This window comes from Haliotis asinina, chromosome 4 (assembly GCF_037392515.1).
Source record: "Haliotis asinina isolate JCU_RB_2024 chromosome 4, JCU_Hal_asi_v2, whole genome shotgun sequence".
Taxonomy (NCBI): Eukaryota; Metazoa; Mollusca; class Gastropoda; order Lepetellida; family Haliotidae; genus Haliotis; species Haliotis asinina.
The window spans coordinates 64,126,171-64,153,783 of record NC_090283.1 but is presented as its reverse complement, the minus strand read 5'-3'; the positions used below and the strand labels follow the sequence as shown (position 1 = coordinate 64,153,783).

Below are 27,613 nucleotides of genomic sequence, written 5' to 3'. Positions count from 1 at the left end.
TGTCTCTGAAACCCGTATACTTTGAAATCTGAAAAATATATGTGGCTTAACTATTCATCAATTTGTGACAAGGTTGATCTTTATTGAAAAGTAATGGTAAATAATTTATATAACATCCCGCTTCTAGATTTTCCGGAAGTACTTCCCACATGAAAACGAGGCTGCATTTTTGTCTGCTCGAGAAAGGGATACACTGGATCGAAACAGAATCTGTATTACAGGTGACTTGACTTGTTTTATTTCTGGGTAACATGTGTGAATGTACATGAAGGATTCATATTTTCAGAAAGTGTCATCAAAGAATGCTGACATTGATATGATTTAGTACTTGTTTAGAAGACTGATTAATGTTTGTAACACAGAAAGTTCAGTTTACATTGGTTACCAACGACTTGTCGAATATTTGTATATGGAGTCAAAAGTTTTGAACCAAGTAACACCAAGGCTGCACTGTACATGGCAAGATTATGTCATAGTCTTTACATGTTCATGAAATTTAAAGATTCAATCTTTTGATTCTTGTTTAACGCACACAATTGCACTGATGATAGAACCATTTCGTGACACCGGATAAATATTGATTTTTTTTTAAGAGATTTGTCAAAAATGAATCCAAGATGACAAATGTTGCACATCCATCATTGTCTGGAATATTCATACTATTCATTTGTGATGATACCTTCATACCATTCAAACATTATGATGATCAAAGTAATTATACTGCACCCGACAGTGAGAATTCCATTTTGTGCATTTTCTAAGTGAAACATTCAGAAAATCAAGTTTAGTGTACAATTGCATGATTTTTACAATAAATTGATTTTTATGAAACTCTTACAAAGTTGTTCTATTGACACCTGTATGAAAATATTTGAAAAGCAGCTAGAATGCAGTTTACAGGACACAACACCAGCCAATGCTGTGGAGCAATTATCTCACTATAGCGCCTCCGCTGTCTTGCTATATTCAGTGGAAGCTGTCTAATTCGGACTCGACTGGGACCAGCATTTGTGTCTGAAACCGTAACTGTCTCAATATATGAACAGACATGGTGGTGTTCACAGTATGGCCTTTATTTATGATCATGTAGAAAAAACACCTGAAACAATTGAAAATCCTTTGGACACAGCGTACCAATATGTGAGTGATAATATCAGTCATTATTATAATCTGTATATATATAACCAATTACAGAATGTTATCATTGCTGAGCCATTTCATACACATTGCCTTAACACTTAATTGACAGCAGATTCCATATACTAGTGTACTCTAATTCATACATAGAACACAAGTATGTATGTACACATCATATCAGATGGAGAAACAAACTAACATCACACATTTATTATCAAGTAATCATTACATAATGCATAAAACACGGTGAACCCATCAAGTGTGTGGACCTGTGTATGATGAGTTGGTAACACTGAGAGCTACACGAGCAATACAGCTATATCTGAAAGAATAAATGAAACATATACACACACTGTGCAGACTAATCGGGTGGCAGCAACAACAATGCAAACAAATATGTTTAAGGATTGTTGATCAATGAGAAACACTTAAAGTATATTTATTGGTGAAACCCTGCTTCATTCTTACATTCACAAATTATGCATTCATTCATTTACACATGCATTCATACATTTACACATAACATTTCATAACATACACATTCACGCATCACACATTTATACATCGCACATTCATGCAACAACTGTATATTATGTAAAGATTAAGTTTAACACTGACATATATAACTTACCAAATTATTTACCATTTGTTAATAATTAATACATTGCATTCTGGAAAACAACTAATTATCACAAACTACTCAATACCAACAATATGAGAAAGCAGCCAAATTATCAAAGCATAAACAAACTGTACACATGACATGAATATGTACAAACTACCAAAAGAATTGAAAGAGAGTATCCTTTGGAAATAATCCGAGAGCTCCAACAAACTAAATGTCCAAATCATCCAAATGTGCTTTGTGACCAGTAGTGTTTAATCTCAACTGATAGTAGACAGCAAACTTTAAACAGGAGACAGCTAGTAAGCTTACAAGGTCCATGATAAAGGGACGGTAAGTCGAGCGCTTGGTCTGGCTATTGTGTGGCAGTGCTCAGGGTGATTGTAAGTTGAGAGAAAGGGGTAAGAGAAACTAAAGAATAATAACACAGAATATTTACAAATATTTCATCCTGTCACATGTCCGAATTACGAGGAGTCCGAAATGGACTGATGAGAGTCAAGAGTTAGCTCCCTTGACCAGGAGATACACATGCACAGTACTTTCATGATTAAAGACACAACTAAATGAATAAATGAATAAATGAACAAGTAAACATGTACTGTATAGATTAATTTATTTATTCAATGGTTTGATTGACAGTATGGCCATGCTTTACTTGCGGAAATAGTCCCTGAGGTCGGTTTGTTTGTGTTGTGCAAACCGCTGATTCAGTACAAAGTTGTTTGTCACTGTTTCTAACAACAAAGCACTTCTGCTTCACAACCGGCAGCCGCTCAGCATTGTCGATCAACTTGATCTTGTCAGTCAAGGTAAGGGCTGCATTTGGACGTCTCCAGTTCAGTGGTGGTTCAGCCATTTTGTCACTGATGAGAAATTACTGGAGTATCGTCTTTTCATAACAAAATCGCATACCACTGACTGAGTGAGTCGTGTCATCTTACTGAACTGCTTTGTTTGTTTACTTATTAGAATAAAGAAGTCGTTATCCACAGTGACAGTGTATAATGTTTTGAGTGTTCCTTGTTTCTTGCCTGTAGGTAGCTAGACAGCAGCCATGAGTGAGCAGCTCAAGTTCATAGTGCAGGAGTTGGCCAAGGAGCCCTTCAGCAAGAACTACAACTTGATTTCCTTTGACTCCCTGGAGCCGTTGCAGCTCCTGCAGGTTCTGAATGATGTTCTTGCCCTCATTGACCCAAAGGTGAGCTAAAATAATACCATATACACATACTTTTATAAAGTCAACAAGTAATCCATCACAACAATGGCAGTCATCGCCTTATGTTTCAGTTGACATCAACGAAAAATGGCAGCAGATTTATCTCCCTTTTTTCTGTCCAATCAGAACATGTGTTACATCGACTTACATTCAACTTGGCAAATGCAAGCAGTGTTCAGAAACAAATATGACATGACTGAGTTCTGTCTAGAAACATTTGAGTATCGCGCTCGGGAAGAAGTTCTAGATTTCACGATGCATCCGGAAATTACCGAGATCTTGCGAACAATCACTTTTGAAACAAGGCCGTTGATTGCACTACTAAATCTGATTGCCTCCAATCAAAAGTCTTGAACACTCGCACCATGAAAGGGTCGTATTAAAACAGAGGTTACGTAGGAAGATGTGACAAGTAACCACTGTGGAAGGAGAATGAAGTGGCATGATGCTATTTGAAATTCTGATAAAAAGAGCGTGTTTGATTGTACCTCAGAAGGTTTGAAATGTAAACTCTGAAGGCAGGAGCTGTTGGAATATTGCTCGCTATGTAAAAGGAAGTTGACTGTTGGAAATTTGAAATCATCCCCTTTATCATACAGCTTTATGGAGACATTTTTCTCACTCTGAATCCTTAAGCATAGATCTAAATATGAAACAGTTGAGGCCGTCTCATTTGTCTCCTTAATTTCAAGTTCAGACAGATAAATCAGTGGAAGGCAAGTGCCTGTTTCATGGTTACGTGAATATGAATTCTGAATGTATCCCATAAAGAGAAATAGTATGACTCACAGAATATGTGAATGAATCGTAACCAGAGTAGTGTCCTTGTCATGATTGTCTGAATGTAATGTGTTTCAGCAAAAGATTGACATCCGCGAGGAAAGTCCAGACCAGACAGCCATTAGGATTTTCCAGCTTCTCAGAGTGCTCAAGTACAAACCCCCAACAGAAATCAGCAACTTGTGAGTTGACTACAGTATCTGATAACTATTACTCCGACAATTTCAGCTTCATTTGGTAGTAAAAATTAATCATATAAGTAAACAGTTATCGGCTGAATTTTCCTAATGATGACGTTTCATTGTGGTATTGTAAGCTGTTTGAATATGATTCAGTGGGACAGAAGTTTGAATCTTATCCAAAATACATTGTCAGAAGATACTGACCTCACTATGGCATGGTCACGTGTACTTAGGTGTGGGATGGGTCAGGTAACCCAGGTATGAGTAGGACCCGGGTGTCTGCCTCAATACCAGGACCTGTAACTTATAGCATCAATAATGTAATTTGTTATTCCAAGCTGAAGAATATGTTGTCATTTCTTACAACTTTGATAAACATAGTGGGTATCCGGGTAGGGAAGGTACCCACTGTGGAACATTTGGACCCATTCCAGCCCTAGTACACAACCTTCAGATAATTATCTGCAATTACACTGATTTAGTTCCCCTTTTGAGACGCTCTGTGGATATATAAGTTTGCAACCAGTGGCAGTACAAATTCTGAAATTGGAACACCCTGTTCCCATTTCTAGTAGTTGTTGCCAGCTATTCTCCTAACATTCGTAGCCCTACAAACTTCTTAAGCCCATTCTTAGCATATTGGCTACGATCAAAGTTAAGAATTCTTAGGGCTACGAATGTTTCAAGAATAAGGGCCCAGGTTTGAACTAAGCATTTAAGCTTTGCTCTTCTTGGTATCATTACCAGCAATGGTAGGAGAGATGGAAAATTTGGAAATTTATGTCAGTCTGCAGGATGTAGGGACGCTCCCAAGCTAGTCAGCTAGTGATACTTACTAACTCTAATAACTGTAACAAATGAAAATCAGTTGCCTTTTATTTAACTCAAAACAGGAGCAGAAAAAAAGATGGGAAAGACTTTTTGATGTTTTGTTTAGCATTAATGAAAGCTATGTCAAAATACCCTCTACTCTGACAAAACAGTTCAACAGTTATTGATACAATAAGTTTTCTGCTAAACTGGGCTTAATTTTGGTCTCCCTGAAAAAACCTTGATTGTCTAGTGATGGGCAACAGGTGTACTAGCCACTTTGATTGGTTCTTGCACAGTTCTCCCAGGACTGAAGACATACTGAACGGAAGGTTAAGTGTTTTCGTTCATATTGATGTTAATGTATTTCACAAGTTCTTGCTGCGGTTATTCTGTTTCATGGAAGTAAGAGGACCAGGAGTAAGATTTGATCAGAAATATTTGTTCACTGCTTGATTTTGTTTCCTTTACAAGTTGGTATTCATTGGAATTATTGGGATTATTTTTCAGTGTTTATTGGAGTATTTATTGGAATTGTTCTTCAGTGTTTATTGGAATGCTTCTTTGATGTTTACTGTAATTATTCTTTGATGTTTGTTGAAATTATTTGAATTATTCTTTCTGATTCATTGTATGTATTCTGTGACATAAACCAGAAATATTCTATGTATTTATTGGAATAATCAGTCTATCTTTATTTGAATTGTTCTTTCAGATGTCATGTATATCAGTGTCTGATATACTTGTATTTTTAATTTTTACTGAAACAGTTAGATCATAGAAACAGGTTTAGACTATGGCCTGAAGGCCACACTGTTGTCTTTGCCATATCGGGAACTGTTGTGTTAGGGTCTGGTTATGTTTCAGGTTTTGTTTTGTCAGATTCGTGTTTTTTTCTGTGAGGATCCGTTAAGTGTAAAGGTCTATTATGTCTTAGTCTGTTAAGTTTAAGCTTTTATCCACAATATACTAAAAATTAGTTGCTAGTACAGTCAAATCTCGTTAATCCAACATCCGTTTAGCCAGTAAATGGCTTTATCCAACGCTTTTGTTGGTAAGAAACTGAAAAAACGTGATTTAGTCTCATTTATTTAGTTCAACATCCTCTTTAAATCTGACGATTTGCTGTGCAACAGACGATGTCGGATTAACGAGACTGGACTGCATCAGATCTTACTGCATATTAATACACACTAGGTGATATTACTGCACATTAATTGGTCATTTTAAGTTTAATGAACAAACTGGGGTTGCTAATGCAAAAAGTTACTACTGTATATATACTGGTTGTGACAATATATACATTTATGCTATCTTTTTGTATTACAACCCCTTATAAAATGGACATGTCATGTTCAGCTTTCAGTATATTTGGCTGTGTACTAATTCTGCTACCTTTCTATTTTCAGTGATCCGTAAGTCTGCTTTTGTCTTCACTAAATATAGATCAGTTGAACCTTGGATCCTATATTCTGCCGTTAATATAGTGTAGAACATTCTAGAACTTTCCACTCTCCTACTGATATACATACTTAACATCTTTACTCATGCTATATAGGATTGGCTTTCTGTTTGCTGAAACTGGTGGTTCTTTCTTGAGGAGATACCTTTATTCAAATCTGGTGCCTCTTGAGCTACAGCTCAACAGTGAACGTAAAGGTTGGAATTGGTCTTCCGTAACCCATGCATGTCATTAGAGGCGACTAACGGAATCAGGTGACCAGGCTCGCTGACTTGGTTGACACATTTGTCATGGCATCCCTGTTGTGAAGAGCAATACTCATGATGTTGATCACTGGATTGTCTGTTCCAGACTTGATTACTAGTATTTGAAGACTGCTGTCATGTAGCTGGAATATTGCTGAGTGCGGCAGTAAACAACAAACAAACAAAAAGAATTCACAGACTGTTTTGTACTCAAGGTTATAAAAGTTTAGAAAGCAACATCATCATCAATAATAACATTGCTTGCCTGCTGCTTTGTTCTTTAGTAATGGACAGTGAGAAAAAGGGGAAAATATACAATTTTGTAATGAGGGATCAAATACAGCTTAATGTATGTGCTATGGTAATATATATTACCAACATATTCAAAGAACCTTGGAGTCGACTTTGTGTGCAGACTTTTTCAGTGTTCTCATAAATCCCTAGTGTACAATACACAACCCTGTGCACTTATGAAAAAACCCACAAATCTGTTGGTATTTGACCAGATGTGGCCACAAGAATACGTTCAAACACCTAGTTGCGGGTACATCAATGTGCAGTAAACTTGGACAAAGTGCTGTGACTATGTGTCGCAGTCCACCCAGCTGTCAACTGGGTACTTCATTAAGATGAGAGAGCCACAATAAACTCGGTGTGCCTAGTGGCAGCAAGAGTTGTATACTCCCCAGGGAGTTGAGATTGATAATATGATGTGCCATTGAGATTGACATCCAATGATTGAGGGAAACAAATACCAGCACCTTGAGCAAGCACTAGATGCATGGATATGTGTGCTATGTATAAATATCCTATTATAATAATAATAATTCATTAGTCAGAATCAGATACAATTAATCAAGTTACCTAGAGAAAACATGTTTTAGTGAACAGTTATTGTACGGGAGATAAAGTCACAGTGTACCACATTAATGAAATATTTGACTGCACAAACTAGTTGTACAGCATTATATGTAATATGCGTCCTGATTTTCTACTTTGATTGGATGAAAGTATCATTACCCCTAGCAGATTCCCAGAACAGAATCCTTACATTTACCTTGCTATTTTTCTTTAAGTTATTTTCTGTTCTAACCTGTGACTGAACTCTAGTTACTCATCCTTTGACTGTTTGAGCGTATAGAACTGCTTCCAGAATGCTGGCATTAACTCCCGTTTGCTTTTTTCGAATCAATGCAGAATCTGATATACATGTTTAACATTAAATACAAAAACTCTTCTCTCAAGAGTGCTTGAAAGTTTTATTGGAAATTTGCAAAGCATATTTTTAAAATGGAATTTTGTGTTTGCACAGGTTTTTAACATTTTGAAGTATTTGTTACCATCAGATTTCAAGGGTACTTGAAAGTAGGAGAATTTCTATAGGGAATTACTTGTATATTTGTTAAAATCCCTAGCTGACACTGTTGTCTACCCTCTATAGGAGTGCCTTCAGAGCTGGCTTGGTGCAGGGAGAAAAGCCGATCATATACCCCATCCTAGAATGGATGCTACCAAGGGTCAACGACCTCCAGAAGAGAGCCTACCTGGCCAAATACCTGGTGAAAGTCGAGGTCCCAGCAGCCATTATGACTGAAGAGGACATTGTCTCCATCTATAACCAGGTCTGTTGTCTTGGAAACAGTGGATGCTTATATTATAGTACTAAGTTCTGTGAAGCTTTTCCTGATTCATGTGTTGAAAAACTCAAAAAGCATTCGATATCTTCTAGCAAAACTTGGTAGATGTATCAAACAGATCTTAGAGTGGTACCTTTTGCTATTTACAGATTTTTGTCATTTTTGTCATTTCTGTATATCATTATTTCCATGGAAACAATTTTGGATTTAGTCCCCAAAACTTAAGTAACTGTGAGGTGATTTGTTCTTTCAAATATGTGGAGGAGTTGTCATTTTCTGATGACTCATGTTTTGGTTTGGTGTTTTACACTGCTCTCAGCAGTATTCCTGCTGTATGGTGGTGGTCTGTGAATAATCCAGGCTGGACCAGACAAATTTAGTGATCAAGAGTATGAACATCAATTTATGCAGTTGGGATCTGATGACTTGTCAACCATGTCAGCGAGTCTGACCACCAGATGTCATTAGTTGCATACAACAAGCATAGGTTAAAGAAGAACTGTTCTAACTCGGATTTATATTAATGTCATCTAGAGGGATCAGACAGTATCTGTGAGTTGGTGGATTGCACGTCATCATGCGCTGTCAATGGATTATTGCTCATAACTAAATGATATTGTTTGGTTCAGACTTGAATATTTACTACCTCTCATATTGCTGTGTGAAATATTGCTGTGTTAACCAAAGAAAATGTAGAAAAGTCTTTTCATAGAGATGCATTACTTTGTATGTTCATGTCACATCTTGGTCTCAATTCTGGAGAGACTGTGAATTCAACTCACTCACTCTTAACCACTGATCCCAAACCTGTCTGCCCCTTTCCTCCCTCCCTCTCACTCACTCTGCTCTGTTCCACTTCTCTCCTCTCCTCACCTTTTCACTCCACTCCACTCCTCACTGCTCTGCTCTGCTTCATACCAATGCATCCACCCACTCAACTCTAAATAATCTAAATTATTCTCTCCTTCACTGACTTTGGTTGTTGGGGTAGTCTAGTGGTTAAAGTTTTTGCTTGTCTTGCCAAAGACATAGGTTCAATTCTCCACATGGGTACAGTGCATGAAGCCTATTTCTGGTGTGCCCCGCCACCACACCCCCCAAACCCCCAGTGGAATGTTACTAAAAGTGGCATAAAACTCAACTCACTCACCTTTGCTGGCTGAGACTCACTCACTCACTCACTCACTCACTCACTCACTCACTCACTCACTCACTCACTCACTCACTCACTCACTCACTCACTCACTCACTCACTCACTCACTCTTCCAGTATGAGGAGATAATGGAGCAGTTCAAGGAGCTCCACAAACAGGCAGAGTCTCTGCGGAACTCTGGACACACCACTGGGGAGATCCGGAAAGACATCGCCAACATGGAGGATGAGAAGGAACAGCTCATCAAGCGTATTGAGAGACTTCGACGCAAGGTATGTTCAGACAGTGGCCCAGAGATACGTTCTTAGCTACCAGTATCTTAATAGGTTTCCACTCATTATTTATTGATCTGTTTACTCAAGAATAGCAATGTTGTGGTGTATATAATATATGAAACGAAACATTAGATTACTTACACACCATTACATTGCATTCAGTACTCTAACTTTTACTGCTACTCTTATATTGACAAAATAAGGCATACATACTCCTCCTGTTGAAAAATTATCTGGAACTCTGCAGGGTCTTAGCAGTGCCTCAGTTAAGAACCTCTATTAAAGTGTGGGAGATCCAATCATCTTCTTGCTTCGACTGTCAAAGTCTTTGTGGAAGTTTATCATCCAAGCACTTAGCTGCTGTCCTACGTATAGAGGATATTATGTAAGTGCCCATGTCATACCATGTTTGCAACACGAGTGCTTAAATGTTGGTATTTCCTAAGCGAGAGCGAGCGACATACTGATTTTTATGCAGGAGCGTCGTAAACATAGTATGTCATGGTCCCAAATATAATATTCTGTCTATTACCAGAGTTGTCAAATTGAGGAAAATGAACCCAAGTCTACTTTTAACTCAGACTGGCTACCCGCTGTCGCTGCATGTAGAATTCAACTTCACAGCAGAAACGTGACGTTATGCCATAGTTATGATGTCACGTCACCATGACAAAGTGATATTTTGCCCTAGGGCATCATATGAAATATATGAACCCCGATATGTATGTCGATATGTTTTGTGGAAATAAAAATGTTTATCCAACTGCCATGTTGAAGTGCGAAGGTTAGTGATGTTTTTGTTGTTGTGTAGGTCGAGTCTCATCCAAACTCCCAGGTGATGATGAATGTGGCAAAGAACCTGCGTCTGGAGCGAGACCGCGAGAAGAAGATTGCAGCTCAGAGACAGGAACAGCTAATGAACGTAAGTGACAAAGATGTACACCATGTCCTTGTTGATCACCAGAGTGTCTGGTCTAGAATTAATGGTTTTCAGACATCCGCCATATAGCTGAAATATTGCTATATGCGGCAGTAAACAATTAAACAGTTGGACCCAATAGCCAGTGTATTTAGTTTTGTTCTTATCCTGATCTGGTGAGTCCATTTCTACAGTCCATTTGGGTCCAAATGACAATGATGTATGATTAAATTTATCAAAATAGGGATAAGTGCACAGATCGTCAAAAAGACACCTGATCCTGAAGGCGCTGTACCAACAGGATCTGAAATCTGGTGTTTTAGAATTGACCATGGAAATAGTTGTTTAAGACAATATCATGCCACACTTTCACTCTCCCATCGAGGGGTGACAAGTGGCTGGTGGAACAGCGCCAGCTGTATTCAGACTAGTATTGGGCTGTGCGGAGTTCTACTTGAATGATGTGCAGGTGCTGTTCCATTAGTGTATTTCAATATTGATACATGTACAAGTCTCCTTGTCTCCTCAGATCCAGCACTCGGAGCAGAGGATCAAGCGGATGCAGGCTCAACTTCAGCAGATCAGACAGGCTGGAGTAGGAGCCACCCCAAACAGTGAGTTCATACGTGTAGTCTGGTTCCCTAAGTAGAGCCAAGGCATACAGTGAGTCTGTAAGTGTAGTCTTGTTCCCTTAAGTAGAGACAGTGAGTTCTTAAGTGTAGTTTTGTTCCCTTAAGTAGAACCACCCCAGGCAGTGAGTCTATAAGTGTAGTCTGGTTGAAGTAGAGCCCACCCCAGGCAGTGAGTCTACAAGTGTAATCTGGTACCCCTGAGTAGAGCCACCCCAAGCAGTGAATCTATGAGTGTAGTCATGTTCCCCCCAAGTCCATAAGTGTAGTCTGGTACACCTAAATAGACCCACCTCAGACAGTGAGTCCATAAGTGTAGTGTTGTTCCCTTAAGAAGAACCACCCCAGACAGTGAGTCCATAAGTGTAATCTGGTACCCAAGAGCAAATCCAGTCCTAGGCAGTGAGTCCATTAATCTAGTCAAAGCACCTTAAATTCCTCAGGTGTTGCAGTGTATAGTGTGTCCTGTGTACACCTTGCTGGTCACCAGTCCACAAGGTCATCAGGCAAATCCCCTTATCACTCAAGGAGTGCAGGATGTAATGGTTCCACTGTGTACTTGTAATTTTAATCACTAGTCAGTGTTCATGATGGCATTTCAAAGTAACAGGAGATTGGGTCCTGTAAGTTTCAGATGTCTGTGTGACCCACTGAAAATTCACAGGACCCACAGAATAAATTTAAACAAATATTTCAGATTTAACATTTCTTATAATTGGCATTGAAATTATTAACATTATTTGATAACAAACCTAAGATTTCTAAACAGCAAACAAGTGTCACATGCCACAAATAACAACTCCACACAGAGACATTGTGAAATATTCAGTCAGACACTGGGGCTGGCAGGTTGGTGATTTCTGTCTGACCACTGGCGAATCTGCCAGATTTGTCAGAGGGTCAGATGCTGTTCGTGGACACTGCTGGGTCAGATGCACACTGTGTAGATTGTTGCTCATACTTCCCACCACTGTTACACTTCTGTCATGATACACCTGACACATTGCTTTGACAGGAAACAATACTCACTCTGTCTTGCCTTGCCCTGCCATGCGAGAAAAGTCAACACCTTGAAATGTTCAAAACATGTATGCTAGAAACCTTTTTAGCAACATCTACCTTGGATGTTTAGCACCAATTAAGGTGATGCCAGTCACACAAACAGATTTATGATAATGTTGATGTATAAAATGCCTGTATCCACACACAAGTGGCTCTCTGGCATGTACCTATTTAAAAACGAATTGAAACCCTGCAAATATGGAGACATGACAAATACTTTTACCCTTTTGCATCTTGTGGAACTGTTTGCTGAGTCTGCCATGATGATATTACAGCTCTGATGCAACATCTGGAGGAAGAGACAAGGGCCAATGGCTACATTGTGAAGGAGAGACTACCCAAGGACATCTCTGCCCGCAAGAAGGCTGTACAGGACCTGCAGAAGGTCGTGGCTGTGCCCGCCATGGGTCAGTCTGACCTCGATGACCTCAACAACCAGGTCAGTCTGTAAACTTATTTTTTGTCTTATGTTGCCACAGTAGCAGTGTTTAAAACTACCAAAATTCCAAGCCGGACTGGTAACTCTGGAAAACTTGCCTGTTCGGTTTTCTAGAGTGAAAACACAAAACAAGTCAGGTTTCTGAATACTTTACTGTTTGGTAGGCATCACAGTGAACTACATGGCACTATCCATTTTGACAGGCAATGCACCAAGTTTATGTAAACTGCAAGTACATGTGTTGTGATTCATCAGTCCCTCCTTGATTCCGCAATTCCGCTGTTGCAGAAAAAATCGCGGAATTTACTTTTCTATGTAGAAAAACGTCTGGTCCGCAGAAAATGCAGAATCTGTGCAGAATTTGCCACTTTTCTGCCACAGAATTTGCTATTTTAAAAATTGAGTGAAAACGGACTGACAGCCGAAATGAAAAGTAGAAACAGTGTCAAATGTCGGATCGGTTATGCACAAAAAGAACTGACATATTTACTGTGACAACATTTTCAAAATTATCATGATTTAAGATACTTTATTAATAAAGCATGTTTGGGACATCTTTCAAATAATATTAGATGAACTTGACACTGCAATTGCGTTCTCAAAATCGATCATTTTGAAAATTGAAATTATTTCAGATTTTGTTTAAATATAAAATTGTTATTTGCATGAAACAGGTAGTTGTTGGTCTGCATCTAAGTTACAAATGAGAGGAGAAAAATAGCTTTCAGCGAGTGTTTAATTCTCAAACACAGAAAAAGGTGTGGGTGCTTGGTCATCAAACGTACTCAAGATATGATGTGTACTGTCAAATGTTGACATTATATCTGTGTTTTAGAATTAAACTATGAACGTCTGTGTAATGTTTTTGTTGCTTTTCCTAAATGTTTTATCCTCAGAATGTTTTGCAGAATATTTAAAAATAGGGTGCAGAATTTGCTTAAAATTTGCCACGAAATTCTTAAAAAAATTGCCGCGGAATCCAGGAGTGACTGATTAGTTATCGTAACATGAACTGTCCAATCGTAAGTTGTTAAACATGATTATAATAATACATTAAACACATCAATTTGACAACAAGAGAACCTGTCCGATATGAAATATTTTCTGTTAAGGGTAAAAATATCTACCAGACCATATCTACCATTCAACATGAAAGCAGACAGTTCCAGATGGTCAATCAGGCAGGAAGTTTAAAGATTGTGCAATATATCAGTCAGGCTGCCATCTTGTTTATATTCCCTTTCAAGTGACCAGTTTCCACAAATCTGTTGGGACAGTTGAAGGCCCTGGTTAGAATTGGGCTTCCACAAGCCATGCTTGTCCCAAGGATTAGCGGACTTGATTGACATATCATTGTATCTCAGATGCGCAGATAGATGTGCATACTGTTGATCACTGGATTGCCTGGCCCAGGCTTAATTATTTTCAGACCGCTGCTTATAACAGGTTTTTGCTGAGTGCAACTACGAAAACAACAAAAACACACAAACAAACAAACAAACACACTACAGCTGGACTGACAAGTAAATACAAGAATTGGACATGAGAATGGTCTGCCTTGTAATATTTTCTAAACATGTTTCGATGTGTGTTTATAGATATTTCAAAGCACAGTAAGCCTGGTAACCTCTGGTAACCATGTTATGAATGTATACTTCATTTAACAATATAGTGCCTAATAGGCTGTCTATTTTTTGGCGGGCTAAATCTCATGTGGTGCAATGCATGTTGAAAGGTATACCTGACTCGCTCACCATTGCACACTGTTCTATGTGTTAACTATAAGGCACACATACAGTGACTATGAATCGCGGCCCTTCATGAATACAATTTTTTATTCGTGGCCACAGAACCAAATATGGCCAGGTATTTATGATGTTTATTCTTCCTTATCCTGACTCATGCTAATTGCTTATCTCCTCTTCCCTGGCGAAGGTAGTGGAACACCTGAAATCCCTTGAAGGTCTCTTCTAAAAGAAGCGGACGTAAAATACACTCACCCACACATAGCCTCCCCTTTCCCGCGCAACTGGTCATGTGACCTGCCATGTTCTTCACTCTCTCCTTATCGCTCGATGAGGGCAGTTGAAGTTACCTGGAGTCTCAACTACTGCGAAGTTTTTCAGTTATTTCGGTCCTTTAAGTATATTTATGTTGTATGCGGTATTTGGTTTATGTATATGTATCACAATTTGTATATTCATGATTAATGTGTGTTGATGTAGCACATATTTCATGAACCAAGACTTAGTCTCAGTTGATGAAATTGTGTTTACAGTGTAAATTACGACTGTCAGCGGTTAACCCGCTTTTAGTTTCTCTGTCGTGTAAACCCTTATGTTTTTCCACTATTTGCTGTGAATTTTTCAGAAATGTATCTGTTTCAGAATTTATGGTATAAATTCGTTCTTTTCACAGGCATGCGAGGGACGGGTAACGTCTACTTTCATTAGTCATGTCTAATCAGGTGATTTAGCTTCAGGTATCCGTTTTTTTCATTAAGTGCTGAATTTTGTTCCCTGGGGTTATACCTTGGGTCCAGTTAGTCGTCCCCTAGACCACAGACAAGTACTTCATCAGGAACGGGTCCGTCAAAAGTCTAGATCACCATTGTCGTCGAAGACGAAGTCATCGCAGAATAGACGCTCTTTGACAAAGAAGTCCTGTGGTGACGAGATCATCCCTCTACAGGAACGACATATCTACGATGAGCCACCGTTGATGCAACATGAGCTTGGAAGGTCATGTTGAAGAACGAAGACTACAATCTTCAACTACGTTGACAGTGCTCCTAGATCGGCCAAGACTACATCGTCACCACTCTGGATCGTCAGGCAACATAGATTTCGTCAGCAACCTCGGTCATCGCGGCAGACGTCTCTACGAGGCAGCTGTCACTGCACTCAATGCAGCTATTTGACGCAGACGCCTGCATCCAACGTGAGCTTGGTAAGGTCATGTTGAAGAAGAACAATGACTACAATCTTCAGCTACGTCGACTGCTGCTCCTAGAACGACCACATCTGCATCGTCACTGCTCCGGGGCGTCCGACAACACAGACTTCGTCAGCAGCCTCAGTCATCACATCAGACATCTCTACGAGTCAGCCATGACTGCACTCAATGCTGTCTTTCGGCGCAGACGCCTTCATGCATCATGAGTTTGGAAGTCTACAATCTTCAGCTACGTCGAATGCTGCTCCTAGAACGACCACATCTGCATCGTCACTGCTCCGGGGCGTCCGACAACACAGACTTCGTCAGCAGCCTCAGTCATCACATCAGACATCTCTACGAGTCAGCCATGACTGCACTCAATGCTGTCTTTCGGCGCAGACGCCTTCATGCATCATGAGTTTGGAAGTCTACAATCTTCAGCTACGTCGACTGCTGCTCCTAGATCGACCACATCTGCATCGTTACTGCTATGGGTCGTCAGACAACACAGACTTCATCAGCAGCCTCAGTCATCACAGAAGACACCTCTACGAGTCAGCCATGACTGCACTCAACACTGTCGTTCGGCGCAGATGCCTTCATGCATCATGAGTTTGGAAGTCTACAATCTTCAACTACGTCGAATGCTGCGCTGTGTGAGCACTCAACTAGATCTTCACTCACTCCAGAGGATGAAGAGGAGGCATATGCACGCTCCTGCTCAGGAGGATCGTCACCATCGTCCATATCATCCAGTCGCAGTCCAGAGAGAGATCCACCTACGTTGAGTGAGTGCACCCACACGGGCAAGTGTGCTCGTGTGAGTGCACCTGCACAGATGAGTGAGTGAGCCAGCACGAACGAGTGCACTCACATGCCACTCATAGGTCTACTCATCAATGAAGAAGATCTTCATTAGTCTCCACAGCTCGTCGAAGGCGCCGTCAGCACTCTCCATCTCCTTCAGACCTGGACTCACATAAGAAGGATCATCAGCATCCATCAAATGTGTCGCACTCATGGAAGGATGAAGACAGATACTACCGATCATCATCTCCGGAGGAAGCCCTCTTTTCGGACTCGGAAGTCACATCGTGGATCATGAATGGTCTCACCATCCAAGGATTCCAACTAACCCAACACTTATAGGATGAAGAAGGAAGACGTGTTAATGTTTCCGGTGATGGCTCCTATATCTACGATTTTTGAGAAGTTAGTAACATTCAAGTCAGCATCCAAGTTTCAACAACTTCTGCAGGACTGAATCTACTCCCTCAACAAGATTGAAGAGGTAGCCCAAGACAAGTCATGACGATCAAGTCCATCGACACCTTGACAACGGTGCTCAAGCAGACAAGTCAGTGTTACACTAACAAGTCCAAGTTCTCCAGGGTCCAGAGAACGAGAGAAGTTTAATACTGGAGCGTTCAGGAGGTAAACATTGAAGATCAGGGTCAGAACGATTAGCAGTCTACAGTGTCATTTGATTGTTCAGACGGCATAGAGATCTTCTACAGCAGACTCAACATTGCCTATCAGGAGGCTTGCAGCAATGAATGGCAGTTTCTGATCGGGTAGCCAGCCAGCTTTTAATAGATTTCCTTGGAATGTCAACATATTCAGCGTTGATGATCTGAAGACGAAGAATGACACATCTTCATGGCATACAAGCTCATCATGGGAGAAGTCAACTCAGTCTACAGTTGGACTTCACCATCTGTCTGCTAACTCAGCTCGAATGACTTGAGAGTCTAACTCCTCGGGATTTGATTCATCACTACGTTGAGATACATCGATGTCCCAGGATCGATAGGTCGAAGTTCAAGCCGATGATTAGAACAAGTTCTACTCTCTCCGTTATCACTATGTCAGTGATAATGTCTACTTGATCTGCTCACGTCACCTCAGGATATGACCAGACAAAGATGCCTACTACTACGTCTATGACAGCGGTTCCTAAGTCATGGTTTCATGTCCTGACCGGTTTACAATGCTGGGCATCTTGCTATGGTAAACTCACCAGTCAATGTTTTCGCAGGAAAGGGGAGGCTGTACGTGGGTGAGTGTATTGTACGTCCACTTCTTTTAAAAGAGAACTTCAAGGGATTTCAGGTGTTCCACTACCTTTGCCAGGGAAGAGGAGATAAGCAGTAAGCATGAGTCAGGATATATATAATATATCAATTTTATTCAGAAAATTACATATGTCAGGGAGTTCATGTGTTATATGCAACAGTATAATATGCACTGGTATTGCAGGAGCGCAACTCATGTTGGTTTGCCGAGACCGCACTTGGTACTGTCAGTTGTAACTAGTGCACACAAAATTTAAGTTTTGAGATCACTGGTTATTGCTGTGACATATTAGCACTGTCAACATGAGCTTCAATCACTTTAGTACAATATATTTGTGAATTGTTTGTTTACGTTTATGTTTGTGATATGTATCATATTCACAACATAGTATGTTCATTGCAGCCCTGCTAACTTGTATGTTGACAGATCACAGAGCTGAATTCCGAGGTGAACAAGCTGACCGAGAAGCGAATGATGAGCAACGAACCCACAGACGACAAACTGTCACTCTTCCGCCAACAGGTAAACCTAGAAACTCACTGGCATGGATTTCTGAATGTTTCCTGAACTACAGTGATATGATGGGTTATTGCAAAATATGTCTCAACAGGCCGACAAATGAAAGCCAGTTCAAAACTGAGGTATTTCCTGAACAAAGTAGGGGTAAAAGTTTATATTAGAATCTTGGACCCCATGGCATGTAAACCATTAATACGTCAATCATGAATTAGAATTTCTCCCTGAATTTCAAACACTGTAAATGGAATTCTTATTGAATACTTACCAACTGTCGTAAATGACTCATGTTTGTTAATAATTTACAAATGAAACAACAGTATGATTATTTTCTGAATTCATAGTACTAATATTCCACCTGAAATATAAATACAATGAATAAAACTTAATTGACTTCATTATAGAGAAGGTTTTGTTTCGCTGAGCACTAGCTGCTATTAATGTGAAGTCATTTTGTTAATCAAATGCTGTGAAATCTGTTTACAATATGTCATCATTAAGAAGCTCACCTCATATAATTGGAAGTTTATTACATGGAAACTAAATCATAGATTTATTGACTTTTCCTGTCAGGCTGTCATCGGTGTTTTATGGTAGCATTAGCAATGTGTGGTTTTCTGGAAGACGTGATATTATGTCTCCAGGCAGGGATTATCGCCCACAAGAAGGAGGCGGCTGCCGAGAGACTGAGGGAAATGAGGGAAGAGTACAATCATGTCATGCAGGAGGCGGAGCAGAAGAGGGAGTTAGTAAAGGATGCCGAGGGTGGAGAGGTGCTTAAGGGAGAAGATGTAAGTAACAGGGTTGGGATGGGTGATGATAGGTGATGCCAAGGGGATGCTAAAAGGAAAGCCCCAGTTGGAGCGGGTGATGTGAGGTGATTATGAATGTTACCTAGAAGAGAGATGTGCTCAAAAGAGAAGCCCCAATTGGAGGGAGTGCGTGAGTGGGTTTAATTTTAACCTAAACTTCGCAATATTCCAGCTATATGGTGGTGGTTTGTAAATGATTGAGTCTGGACAAGACAATCCAGTGATTAACAGCATGAGCATCGATCTGTGCAATTGGGAACCGATGACATGTGTCAACCAAATGACCAAGCCCAACCACCCGATCCCGTTAGTCGCCTTTTATGGTAAGCATGGGTTGCTGAAGGCCTATTCTACCCCGGACCTTGACGGGTCCCACCATTGGAGTGGGTGATGTCAGGTAATGATGAATCTTACCTTGAGGAGTAGGAGAAGACATGAGTAGTTTTTGGTGCAGTAAGAGAGTTGGTGAAGGATTCTTGTTCAAACTAAAGATCAACATATTCCTTGTATGCCTTGGTTTGCTTTCAGTTCAAGAGATACGTCAACAAGCTGCGGTCAAAGAGCACAGTGTACAAAAAGAAGAGACAAGAGTTGGCAGAGCTGCGAGCGGAGTTGGGGGTATTGTCTCGCACTGAGGAGATCCTTAGACAGAGAGATGACCACATGAACGCACAGTTGGTGAGGAACGCATGATAGTGAATATGTTCCATGTTCATATGGAGGCGGGGATGGTGTAGTGGATTTACCTGCCACAATAAGCTGAGCAGATATAGTCTTTTGGGTTTGACAGAAGCAAGGTATTGTCGGTTCAAACCTTGCTTGACATGATCATGTTTAATGGTTTGTTACCATAACTTTTGTCCCACTTTGGACCTTTCATAATAGCTAAGGGGTAGCTAAGGATGTTGGGGTGTGCTGTGTGGTGATAATGAAGATTTTGTGGGTGGAGGGGTCACTAGTATTGCTCTGGGGAGGTGGGGATGGGGAACATCAGTTTCGTACACGTTAAGATGGAGTGGGGGAAGCTCAGCAATTTTGTACATAAAATCTGGGCATGGGGACAAGTTCTGATTTTGTGCATGCCATGCAGTGTTAGGGGTCACTTATATTGGTGCATACATTATCATTCCCTCCTTGCCATTAATCATGAACAGTCCTTTAGCTCCCACATTAAGTTGGAGTGAGTTGGAGTGTCTACGCTGGGAATTTGAGTGAACCAATTTAAATAATCTAACCGATTAAACTTGGCAACACAAACCATACAGAGGTTCTCTGGAAGAGGTAGAAGGAGTTCTTGCACATGTTGTTTTAATGTTTCGGACCTGTCAATTTGTATGATTTCCCTAAAATCTGAGTCGCACTGTGAGCAAACCTTCGCAGTTGCGACCACTACCTTTGCTGACACTTGGAAGCTCGGTTATAACAGCGGCCTAGCTGATTGGCTATTGTGAGAATGCGGAGCCAGCAAAGGGAGGTAATAAAATTTTCGGGCCAACCCATAGATGCATCCACGGTATAGTGGAGACTAATCGGAACGTATACCCTGGAGATATCGAGGATGACATGAACCCCAGCTGGATCTATATCATTCCATCAGCCATCGGTGATGGTACTGATATAACTGAAGTAGTGTTTACAGAGGAGTAACCAGACTGACTCACTCAAAGGCCATGTTGTACTCTTCTAGATATCTGATGCTGGGTTCTAATAAAGAAGAGATACTGTCTCATCTAGGTTGTAGCTTCCTAATATTTTTCAGTCGCCGCAATAGAATTTATTAGTGCTGTTTCCCCGTACTTCTTCCTGTTTCTTCTTGCAGATTACCTACAGTAATATGAGAGAATTGTGGCTGGGATGGGGGATGGATTGTTTAACATGCCCAAACATGTCTGCCTTGTATTGATGTGTATAAGCTCACTTATCCTGATCCATATGGATGTATAATTCATATACCTGTTGTGTTGTACAGTCTGCAGTTGAGAGGAAGAAGGGCGTGGAGGGCTACCGCCAGACTCAGGAAGACTTGGAGAAGGTGTCCTCCATGAAGAGTGAGATGGATGACTTCAAGGGCCGCACCCTGGACGACATCTCAGACATGGTCCGAAGGCTCCACACAGCCATTGCAGAGAAAAGAAACACTTTGGCGCCGGTGCTTCGAGAAACCAGACCCCTGCGAGAGAGAATACAGGTTAGCAATCCCAGCCTGTGGGAAGTACAGAAGTAAAGTCTGTGTCTTGAAATTGATGTATTCCAGCGTAGCTATTTCAACATATTCACCAAAGTGGCACATATTTGAAAATTGTCATTTCAGGCCTTAAACTGACATGCCATGGAATATCTAGTTTTGGAATATTTTTGTCCAGCAACATTCCAGACACAATAAGCTTTCTTGCAGTGTATAACATGAATGCGTCTGTCTCTGCAGGGGGGCTTTATTAGAGGAGAAAATTTTGTGTTTTCAGGGTTTGATTACACACATTAAAATATTATAACACATACGACAATGTTTGTACCAGATTATAATAATTGAAAAGACAAAGTGTCAAAACAAAGTGTTGTATCGCATAGTGCTTGTGTTAAAAGTAAGAAAAAAGCACAAGATCTCGACTTTGATATATTGAAGCTAAAATATCAAGAAGGTGCCTTGTCTGGCCCTAAGAACTGGAGTGCTACTCACAGCTGCACTATACGCAGCTCTGAAAGAGAAGCTGCATTGGTAAAACTGATTCATCAAATGTTGTATATATCTGAAACCAACTCACTCACTCAACTTGAAGGGGTGTCCCAGATGTATGAAATGCAGGAATACAAATGGAAGTACTCTGCCGTGGTTAGTTCAAGATTAATGGCAATGTTTAATTTGTGATTGAATTTACTTTAGGGGAACTTTCAGTTGCGGTTCCATTTATATTTTTGAGAATTAGGCAAGTCACAAAAATATGCAAAAATATGATTCAAGAACGTGTTGGCCACCACTTGAAAAAATTTTGTGATTTACAATACATGCTCATGAGTTCCACCCACCATCTAAGTGATTGCTTATGTGCTTAATCAGAATCTGATTCTTATTACCCCTGATAACCCAAGCTGTCTGTTAGGCTCTAGAAGGTTATAGTCACATGACATTATGTATATAACTGGCTGCCCTTTTTCTGCTGGGTGAACAAAGGCAGTATGAAATAGTGAGTGAGTGAGTGAGTTTAGTTTTACGCCGCACTCAGCAATATTCCAGCTATATGGCGGCGGTCTGTAAAGAATCGAGTCTGGACCAGACAATCCAGTGATCAACAACATGAGCATCGATCTGCGCAATTGGGAACCGATGACATGTGTCAACCAAGTCAGCGAGCCTGACCACCCGATCCCATTAGTCGCCTCTTAGGACAAGCTGAGTCGCCTGCAGTATGAAATAAACTCACGTGCCTAAGATGTGACCACATGTATCACACGTGCTTCATTGTAGGGCAGGACTGACACCCCTGAAACTCTCAGGAGTCAAGCTCTCTAACATAGCCACCCATTTAAGAACTCCAGAGCTTGACATTACTTAGATTCAACTGATTTGAGACCTGAGCTCTGTGCACGGGCTCACATGCCACCACACCAAATATTGCATGCCACCACACCAAATATTGCTTAAGTAAGCATAAATCAGACTATTACAGTTTTTCTAGAAAGTTATGTTCCAAATTCTTCATTCTTCTATGTCCCTCTCCAGCAACTGCAGCCCGAGCACGAGGCCAAGAAGATAACCTATGACCGTACATCTGCTGGGCTGGAGAGTAACATGACGAGGCTGGAGCAGGAGGTTCGAGGCTACCAGGAGGAGTGTCAGGCCGAGGAGTCCCGCTACCACTACCTCTCCTCCATGATCAACATCCTCACCATCCAGCAGGCCAAGGTGCAGGAGGAGATGAAGGCCTACGTCTCCTCCGACCCACAGGAGAAGAAACGGACCATGAGGTGAGTCTTTATCCTTCCACCTGCAGTATGGTGGATAACTCGGGTTCAAAAATTCCATCGTCTGACCTCCGGGACAAGTCAGTTCTCATTTCTGGCAATCAGATAATCGTATCTTACTTGTCCGTGGACTACTAGATAATTTCCACTTATGGTTTGAAACTGCAAATAATCTTGGAATTAATTTCATATCTGCTCATAATGAAGCTATTAAAGTTATAATTATAAAGTAGAGCCCATAGAGAGTGAAATTATCACTCTTCAATAAATAGTCCAGTAGACATTAACATCATGCATTGTGTCATAAAATCAGGGCAAGTGGAAAATTAGTCAGGACAAGTTACTTTTTTGAAGTCACTTGCCTTGTGCCAAGTGACTTTTCAACATATTTTTGAGCCCCTGTCACTATGGTGATATGCTACGCAGTATGAAACTCTTAGTAATGTCAGCCAGACCTCAGGGCTGGTTAGATGTAAAACTTGCCAGCCCTGAACAAAACTTACTTGCCCACAAAAAATTTAGGTGGGCAAGTGACATAGTTTAACATCCAATAGGAAGTCATCATTTATTTTATGATCACATTAATGGTGATTTATTATCCTGAAATGAGATGAATGTCTTCATATGCATGTCTGAATTGTAACCCGATCGTCAGGCAGGTGAATTTGACAATCTGGCGGTCCCTGTTAAATACAACCCGACCGTCAGGCAGGTGAACGTGACAATCTGGCGGTCCCTGTTAAATACAACCCGACTGTCAGGCAGGTGAACGTAACAATCTGGCGGTCCCTGTTAAATACAACCCGACTGTCAGGCAGGTGAACGTGACAATCTGGCGGTCCCTGTTAAATACAACCCGACAACCCGACCGTCAGGCAGGTGAACGTGACAATCTGGCGGTCCCTGTTAAATACAACCCGACCGTCAGGCAGGTGAACGTGACAATCTGGCAGTCCCTGTTAAATACAACCCGACCGTCAGGCAGGTGAACGTAACAATCTGGCAGTCCCTGTTAAATACAACGCGACCGTCAGGCAGGTGAACGTGACAATCTGGCAGTCCAGATCGTCAGGCAGGTGAACGTAACAATCTGGCAGTCCAGATCGTCAGGCAGGTGAATGTGACAATCTGGCAGTCCCTGTTAAATACAACACGACCGTCAGGCAGGTGAACGTGACAATCTGGCAGTCCCTGTTAAATACAACCCGACCGTCAGGCAGGTGAACGTGACAATCTGGCAGTCCCTGTTAAATACAACGCGACCGTCAGGCAGGTGAACGTAACAATCTGGCAGTCCAGATCATCAGGCAGGTGAACGTGACAATCTGGCAGTCCCTGTTAAATACAACGCGACCGTCAGGCAGGTGAACGTGACAATCTGGCAGTCCCTGTTAAATACAACCCGACCGTCAGGCAGGTGAACGTGACAATCTGGCAGTCCCTGTTAAATACAACCCGACCGTCAGGCAGGTGAATGTGACAATCTGGCAGTCCCTGTTAAATACAACCCGACCGTCAGGCAGGTGAATGTAACAATCTGGCAGACCCTGTTAAATACAACCCGACCGTCAGGCAGGTGAATGTGACAATCTGGCAGTCCAGATCGTCAGGCAGGTGAATGTGACAATCTGGCAGTCCCTGTTAAATACAACCCGACCGTCAGGCAGGTGAATGTGACAATCTGGCAGTCCCTGTTAAATACAACGCGACCGTCAGGCAGGTGAATGTGACAATCTGGCAGTCCCTGTTAAATACAACGCGACCGTCAGGCAGGTGAACGTGACAATCTGGCAGTCCCTGTTAAATACAACCCGACCGTCAGGCAGGTGAACGTGACAATCTGGCGGTCCCTGTTGAATACAACGCGACCGTCAGGCAGGTGAACGTGACAATCTGGCAGTCCCTGTTAAATACAACCCGACCATCAGGCAGGTGAACGTGACAATCTGGCAGTCCCTGTTAAATACAACGCGACCGTCAGGCAGGTGAACGTGACAATCTGGCATTTCCTGTTAAATACAACGCGACCGTGAACGTAACAATCTGGCAGTCCCTGTTAAATACAACCCGACCGTCAGGCAGGTGAACGTGACAATCTGGCAGTCCCTGTTAAATACAACCCGACCGTCAGGCAGGTGAATGTGACAATCTGGCAGTCCATGTTAAATACAACCCGACCGTCAGGCAGGTGAACGTGACAATCTGGCGGTCCCTGTTACATACAGCCCGACCGTCAGGCAGGTGAACGTAACAATCTGGCAGTCCAGATCGTCAGGCAGGTGAATGTGACAATCTGGCAGTCCATGTTAACTATAACCCGTCACGAGCAGTCGGGCAGGCAGGTATTTCAAACGCCTTTTAGTAGACCACCACTAACTGGATCCCTTCCTGTTAAATGATGATTTGATTGGCTCTGCTGCTGGAACCAATCCAAATGTGAATTTCAAACCAGACTAAATCATGGCTACCTGTGGCAGCAACATGGCTTCCAGACTCACTGATCTTTGATTGATAGATTTGGAGAGAAATTCAACATGAAAAAAATGATAGCGGAGATCATTTTGATCAGTATGTCTTTATGTCCATTGACACTGACTTAGGTTTAACATACGTTACATTTGTTGTAACATACGTTGTGTATTCATGGCCTTGGTGTCTAAGCAAACCAGGTTCTCTAACCGTAGTTTTATCCAGTGTTTTATTGGTCAGCAATATTTTTATGGAAATTAGCTGCGGTCTGTTAAGGACCTCGAGGACCCTGACCATGGATTTAGGGGTTGGTGTAGGTTTATTGATATGCAAGTTCAAGAGATGACCATGAGGTGGGTTACTGTCACTGTTTGAGGTTCCATGACATAGCGGGGAGAGTCATGGCCCAGTGGTTAAAGCGTTCACTTGTCAGTAAAAGACACGGGTTCCATTCCCCACATGGGTACAATGTGTGAAGCCCATTTCTAGTGTCCCCCACCATGATATTGCAGGAATATTGCTAAAAGCGGCGTAAAAGCACACTCACTCACTCCATGACATAGGTCACAGGACACAGTTTGAAGATGATTAGGATCCTCCCAAGGCAGGGGAGACCTCAAACAGTCAAGGGTGGGATTTCTGGACTCATTCGTAGTGCCACTGGTGGCTATTTCCAGATATATCTCGCCTATGTCCCTCCAGATTTAAGCAGGCAAACAACACTTGCACAGGTTCAAACAAAATGGCAACCAGCTATTATGATTAGACTGATAATCAGTGCTTCAGATTACTTAAGATCAGTGATGTGAAAGATTGGGAAATTATCAATGGATGCCCATTTGATAGTCAACCCAACCAAACTCTGAAGGGCAGCTTAAGAATCACATGTTGATATTATTACCCAATTTTGAGTATACTATGCAGTACTTGAGTATACTCATTTGTCCAGCCAAAATGTCTGTCAGAAATTCTAACCCAGTCCATTCATGTCAGTAACTCCCTTGACAAGATGAGGACAAGGATGAGTGGTTGTATGATGTCACAGTATGTTATCCCAGTCATAGCTCACCCAGTCTGACAACCACCAGTTTGCCTGCTCTAGTTGCTTCATTATTGAGTGTCATGAAGATCTTGGTTAGAATTGGTCTTCAGCAACCCATGCTTGACATAGATAGCAACACTGAACAGGCTCGTGTGGCCACACTGGCTAGCTTGGTTGACACACGTCATCACATCCCAGTGATCGATGCTCATGCTGTTGATGACTGGGTTGTCTGGTCCAGACTCGATTACTTACATATAGCTGCAGACCCGTGAAGGTCCGTCGTAGAATAGGCCTTCAGCAACCTATGCTTGCCATAAAAGGTGACTGTGCTTGTCGTAAGACGCGACTATCGGGATCGGGTGGTCAGGCTCGCTGATTTGGTTGACACGTCATCGGTTCCCAATTGCGCAGATCGATGCTCATGTTGTTGATCACTGGATGGTCTGGTCCAGACTCGATTATTTACAGACCACCGCCATATAGCTGAAATATTGCTGAGTGCGGCGTAAAACTAAACTCACTCACTACATATAGCTGCAATATTTCTTAGTGTGGCTTTAAACAACAATTAGTCAGTCAGTGAATCATTATTGACTTGGTTAATGTCTATAGCTGTGTGGTATATTCACTGATTGGCGCTGTCCTCTTTTTCAGAGACTTGTTCTCCAAGAAGATCCAGGAACAAGAGAACCTGAGTCGGGGTTTGCGTGAGCGGCAGAAGATGGTCCGCGACAACCATGAACCAAACATGAGACAGATGAAGATGTGGAGAGACCTGGAGAGGCTCATGGACTGCAAGAAGTCCATCCTGGAGCGAGGGGGAGCAGCCATGGGGGGAGGTGGCGGGGCTGTGGGTGCAACTGGAGGGTACGGAGAACAGGCTCCCACCTATCATGAGGAGGACAGGCTTGTGCTGTAATGGGTGGGCAGTATGTTGCTGGAGGTATGGATGGGACTTCTTGGGATTGGCTGTGGGTTTAACTGGGGAGTATTGAGAACAGGCTCACACCATAGCTGGAGAGGGACAGAGGTGGGGCTATGGGGGAGAGGCTGTAAGGGGCTATGGGGGAGAGACTGTAAGGGGCTATAAGGAGTGGGCAGTATGCCGCTGGACAGAGGGTAAAGACGGGTGGGATGAAGAGAGGGGAAGGGAGCGGTAAACTTCAGTGACGAAGGGGACTTCTGTGAATGAATAAGAAGGGTGAACAAATAGAGAAAACAAA

At 41.6% G+C, this 27,613-nt stretch overlaps 1 protein-coding gene across 2 annotated transcripts; it reads left to right on the top strand.

Moving 5' to 3' along the window:
- Positions 1-146: 146 nt before the first annotated feature.
- LOC137281772 (intraflagellar transport protein 81 homolog) lies at positions 147-27,613 on the top strand. 2 transcript variants are annotated; one of them, XM_067813383.1, is made up of 14 exons: positions 147-221; positions 2,803-2,963; positions 3,840-3,943; positions 7,902-8,082; positions 9,368-9,523; positions 10,338-10,448; positions 10,975-11,059; positions 12,412-12,575; positions 18,015-18,110; positions 18,749-18,895; positions 19,445-19,594; positions 20,886-21,104; positions 22,635-22,879; positions 27,045-27,613. In XM_067813383.1, the coding sequence occupies exons 2-14, from the start codon at positions 2,820-2,822 to the stop codon at positions 27,307-27,309; spliced, it is 2,067 nt and encodes a 688-aa protein (XP_067669484.1). In that variant the 5' UTR covers positions 147-221; positions 2,803-2,819; the 3' UTR covers positions 27,310-27,613. The 2 variants fall into 2 exon arrangements, with proteins under 2 accessions (XP_067669484.1, XP_067669483.1); XM_067813382.1 differs by having other exon boundaries at positions 148-221; positions 3,840-3,940; positions 7,893-8,082; positions 27,045-27,586.